This window comes from Delphinapterus leucas, chromosome 7 (assembly GCF_059928025.1).
Source record: "Delphinapterus leucas isolate spDelLeu-1000000601 "Yukka" chromosome 7, BTC_Dleu_Yukka2, whole genome shotgun sequence".
Taxonomy (NCBI): Eukaryota; Metazoa; Chordata; class Mammalia; order Artiodactyla; family Monodontidae; genus Delphinapterus; species Delphinapterus leucas.
In genome coordinates, this window is record NC_143135.1 from 11,094,852 (window position 1) to 11,100,468 (window position 5,617).

Consider the following 5,617-nt stretch of genomic DNA (forward strand, 5'->3'; position numbering starts at 1 on the left):
CATTTTTAAAAAGTTTCTGCTATTTACAAATGGAAATAAGGAAGGAAAGAAAGAAGGAAGGGAAGTGGACTAGAAAACAATGATCTAAGCTGATTTTTTTCTAGTATAGACAGGAGATAAGAAGATTAAAATTCAGAAAGGCAAATATTTTTTCCCAAGGTAACACAGCAGAAAGGTAGGAGAAACAGGACTTGAAGCACTTTTCTTTTTCTTTTTTTTTTTTAAGGTTTCAGTCCAGGGCTTTTTACGCTATTCTAGACTCATGAATATGTGCATGTGTGTGTCTGCAATTAAAAGAAAAATCATATAATTTCCTTGGATTCTCTCTAGTGACCATTGAAACTCCAGGTTTTAGAATAAGGTAAAGCAGAAACAGCTAACCTTGGAGAATGAGATTTAGGTCCTAATTTCACCTCTGGTACCAACCAGCGGTACAGACAATAACTCTCTTTGGCTTCACTTTTATTTTTTTATAATGGACAAAGGCTAGGCTAACTGGTTTCTATCTCTGATATTTTATTATTTTAGGCATATCACCAGAATTTTCTGGACATTCAGGGAGTATTTAAAATAGGGCAGATCCAATAGTCTTGGAATTAGGGAAAGTTTATAATGTCTATATAGTAACTATCTTATAGCCCTTTATTCAGCCAGATGACATATATTCATTGGACACCTATAATCTGCTATGCACTGTAACAGATAAGGAGAAAGAATTGATGAAAGCAGAAAACACATTTCTTTTCCTGCATGTTATTCTCTCTAAGTTTTCTTCATCATACCCTACAAAGTCATCTGAAGTGCAAATAGGCTCTATACCTCAATTATATCATTTATTTGGGAATTACCACATTAGAACCTCATTGCTCTTTATTTTGGTAGTGGCTTAATTTTGTTAAAATATGAATGGACTTGCTCAGGTTGAGGAGAAGAAAACTCTTTACAATGATTTTCAGAATTCAAGTTCCACATAACCGGTCTTGTCCAGTCAGTTGGGATGGGGAAAGTATAATATCTATTGCTGTTCCATCTATACTATGGTCCTATGGATTGCCCAGACCCATGGCCAGATTCTTTCAAAGCACTCAGGAGAAACAGTCTCTAGAGTCAAAGAATCAGGTGTTTAAATCTTGGTTTAGTCATTTAATATCTCCTTGAGCTGTCATAGCTTCAATGAGATTCTTGTCTGTAATACATGTCTTTTGGAATTGTAAATTGAACTCATTCAGCAGATACTATTTAATGTCCACTATGTTCCAGGCACAGTGCAAGGAATTAAGGTTATAATGCCCTCCCAGACTTCACAGTTAAGGATACAGACAGAACAAGTCAGCAAGCAAAGAGTAAATACAGAGTGTGGTAAGTGTTATCAAATAAGCCAACACGTTGCTATAAATATTGGCAATAACTTCCTACATCATAAAGGGCATATGGTTGATGTAGCAATTATTATGTAGAAGCACATGCACCTGGGGTTAGTCAGCCGGTGCAGTGGAGAGCAGACCCTGGATTAGGGATGAAGTACATCTGGGTTCAAACCCTGATAGTGTGGATCCTTTGTTAAATAACAAAAATATTTATTTTTCCCTCCAAAACATGATGTGATTTATTTCATTTACTATTCACAACCTAGGAGGTAGTCCTAGTATTGCCTCCCCTTTACAGCAGAGGGAACTCAAAAGAGATTTGAGAATCCTGTGTCAGTATGAGCAAGGCCACATAGCTAATGAGTAGTGACGCAAGGATTGGAGACTAGCTGTGTCTGACGTCAAGGCCATGCTTTGGAGGACCACCAATACCATGATCGATGTGAAAATTTTGTAGAAACTTAAAAACACTAAAAATAAGTGATGGTGGTTCTCAGACCATGCAAACTAATTTATATATAGTTATTATCATAAGGAAATTTAATGTATGTCTCATACTCAGATAATTCAGGTCAAAATGACCAGGTTATCGATGTAGTAATCATATAAAAGAATTGGCAATTAGCTTTTATCACACTCTAAAAATGTAATAGACTAGGTATCATAGAACCTTGAGGCTGAAGTAGCAAGAATCATGATGAATCTTACTAAAATATACCTTTGAAAACAACTGTAAATGTGAAAAGTGAAGGGGGAGGGACGAGTTGTCTGGCCATATATGGTTTATCTTCTCGACTGCACTGCAGAATGAATGGTGCTGTTACATCTCAGGGAAGGATTCGTTTCTAAATCTACCTATTTTAATTCAAATCATTACCAGCTTTCTTCCCGGCCTTTGAAGCAACTTTCTATTCTTGCAAATTTCCAATCTTCCTTCTCAGCCTTCTTTCACTCTGATCCATCTTTTACACTGCTTCTGCACTGCCCTCAGTTATATTGTTAAACACGTACTTGAGGGCTTCCCTGGTGGCGCAGTGCTTGAGAGTCCGCCTGCCGATGCAGGGGACGCGGGTTCGTGCCCCGGTCCGGGAAGATCCCACATGCCGCGGAGCGGCTGGGCCCGTGAGCCATGGCCGCTGAGCCTGCGCGTCCGGAGCCTGTGATCCACAACGGGAGAGGCCACAACAGTGAGAGGCCCCAAAACCACGTACTTGACAGCTAGTTCCCTGCTTACAAAAAAAAAGTAAAATTTAAAAAACAAACAAAAATAAAATGGTCATGTTTTCCCTTTGGCCATAGGGGAAAGGTCAAACTCCTTAGCATGATATTTATTCAACAAATAGGTATTGAGCATCTACTCTGTGCTAAGCACTGGTCTAGGTGCTTGTGATACTTCAGTGAACGAAAGAGACAAAAATGCCTAAAAATCTTGGTCTTCATTGAGCTTACATTCCTGATGAGGGTGAGAGACAATAATCAACAAACCAATGAACTATATGCAATAGTAAGAGGTGATAAGTCCTATCAAAAGAAGAGGGCAGGGCCAAGGGGACAGAAGCCCAGAAGCGAAGAGAAGGTTGAAATTAAACATGAATATGTAAACACATACATGCAATTATATATAATATAGTATGTGCAATTATATATGGAGTAAATGCAATTACGTATATGAAACATTTCAACAAATGTCCTCACCATCTTTGCTTTTGAAGATCTTTCACAATTTGTTCAGCCCCTGCTGTCTCTCAAAAGTAGCCTTATATTATCTTCTCTTTTTTTTTTTTTTTTTTTTTTTTTGCGGTACGCGGGCCTCTCTCTGTTGTGGCCTCTCCCGTTGCGGAGCACAGGCTCCGGATGCGCGGCTCAGCGGCCACGGCTCACGGGCCCAGCCGTTCCGTGGCATGTGGGATCTTCCCGGACCGGGGCACGAACCCGTGTGCCCTGCATCAGCAGGCAGACTCTCAACCACTGCCCCACCAGGGAAGCCCCTATCTTCTCTTAATTCTATTTAGCCTGTGCTCCTGCCATGCTAATGTTTTTAAGGTGCCTCAAACACTACGGTCTCCTGTGCTTTTACAAATACTTTCCCCATTTTTAATATAAAGCTCTTGAGCCAACCACCTGTCAACCGCTCACACACACAGTTTTCATTCTGGTAACCGCTTCCTCACTGCTGGGCTCTTCCTCAGACACATCTCCTCTCAGAAGCTATGTCCAGGACCCAGGGCACCGTGCAAATGCTACTCTTAGAGCGCTGTCATGCTGTGCTGTGACCTGTCTGTTTCCTGACTATCCTGTACAGTATGTTGAATATTTTCAACTTAATAGGAATGTTTTATTACTTCGTACATCATCCACATTTCTCTATCAAACACATGGGGCAAGGTGAGTTGATAATATTTGTGCAAAATGAGCATAAGCTTTTCACAGTGTTGAACTTTTATTTCCTTATCCCTTTCTTTAATCTCTAAAGGGGATGCCAGTTTTTCAGATCTCTAAGTGCTTCATTCCTCTGCTTTAAGGAAAAAGAACACCTTGACCCCATAAAACCTGGTCAGAACAGACTATGATGATAAGAAACACACAATTACCTCTCTAGGCATTTCTTCTCAAAAAAGAAAAAAAATCTAGTATAAATCTGAGTGGCTCATTAATCCAATCACAATGCTTGGATCAACTGGAAAAAAAAAGTGGGGGTACTTAGTCCAAGTGCTATTAACAACCTCCTTTGATAAAGTCATGACATTGACAGTGAAGGTGATGATCCAGATAATGCAAAAATGCCAGTCTCTTCTGGGACCTGTCACTTCTGCATAAACAAATGAATCAGACCAGGGTGACAACAATCTCTTTGAAAGACCCAATAAATGCTGTAGAGGGGATTTCTGCATTGGATGGAGGTAGGACATTTGCCTTCCACTGTCCCTTCTGGCTCTGGGGCGTCTATGTTTCCATGACAGAACAAAATGTTTTCTTCACCTGGATTTTCTTTGCCCCAGGAATCTCATTTTGGGGCTTTGAAGGCAGCGGAGAGAAGAGAGATGGCCCTGGGAAGGAATATCAGCATGATGACCAGTTTCATCCTTTGGGGATTTTCAGAGCATCCAGAGCGGCAGGTTACCCTCTTTGTACTGTTTCTGGGGATCTACTTCATGACTCTGGCTTGGAACCTGGGCCTTATTGTCTTGATTGCCATGGAGTCACACCTCCACCCCTCCATGTATTTCTTCCTTTGTAACTGTCCTTCACTGATATTTCATACACCTCCTCTATAGCCCTTAAGATGCTCTGTGACTTCTTCAAGGAGCAGAAGACCATCTCCTTTGTGGGCTGTGATGCTCAATTTTTCTTCTTCATTGGCATGGTAAGCACAGAGGGCTGTCTCCTGGAAGCCATGGCATATGACTGGTACGCTGCCATCTCCAACCCTCTGCTCTACACAGCCTTCATGACACCCACCATCTAATGGGGATGGCCATTACAGCGCACGCTGGAGGATTCCTCACCGGATTGGTCCAAACCAGCTCTATATTCTGGCTCCACTTCTGTGGGCCACGAATCATTAACCACTTTTTCTGTGACCTGCCACCGCTGCTGGTCTTGCCTTATTCTAGTACCTTCCTCAGCCAGGTAATGAACTTTCTTGCTGTATGTACAGTTGGTGGGACTTCAGCTCTTGTGGTCCTGGTTTCCTATGGCTACATCATTGCTGCTGTCATGAAGATCCATTCAACCCAAGTTCAATCCATTCAACAAAGGCTTTCAACACCTGTTCCTTTCATCTGACCACAGTGATTCTCTTCTATGGCTCTGGTCTCTTCTCATATCTCCATTCTAGTGCTGGCTACTCATTAGACCAAGATAAGGTGGTGTCCATGCTCTATGGAGCTGTGATTCCCATGATGAGCCCCATCTCCCCATCAAGGAGATCAAAGATACATTGAAAAAGCTCAAGGAGAGAAAGAAGTAGATGTCCTCTCTGTGTCTTATAGTTCCTTGAGTTTAAAAGAAAAAACAAACAAAAATCCCTTAAGTTTTGCTATATGTAATCATAATAATAAATGGCCCACTTATTATTAGTAATAATAGGAATCTGAATAATAATTTAAAGAAACTCTTTCAAATAAGATCTCCAACCTACATACCTACTGTGTAATTAGGCTCTACAAAGGTTTGTTCCTTCCTTTTACTCTTCTTGTCATAGACTGTTAGGGTTTCAATTTTGATCACTTGCAATAGAAAATAAATAT

The 5,617-nt window shown here is 40.8% G+C and overlaps 1 protein-coding gene across 1 annotated transcript; it reads left to right on the forward strand.

Moving 5' to 3' along the window:
• The first annotated feature begins 4,040 nt into the window (after positions 1–4,040).
• Positions 4,041–5,337, forward strand: LOC111184027 (olfactory receptor 5A1-like). Its single transcript, XM_089914772.1, is given in 5 exon segments — positions 4,041–4,604; positions 4,607–4,828; positions 4,831–5,093; positions 5,096–5,276; positions 5,279–5,337. Coding segments are annotated over 5 exon segments (996 nt in total). The 5' UTR covers positions 4,041–4,333.
• Positions 5,338–5,617: the final 280 nt, after the last annotated feature.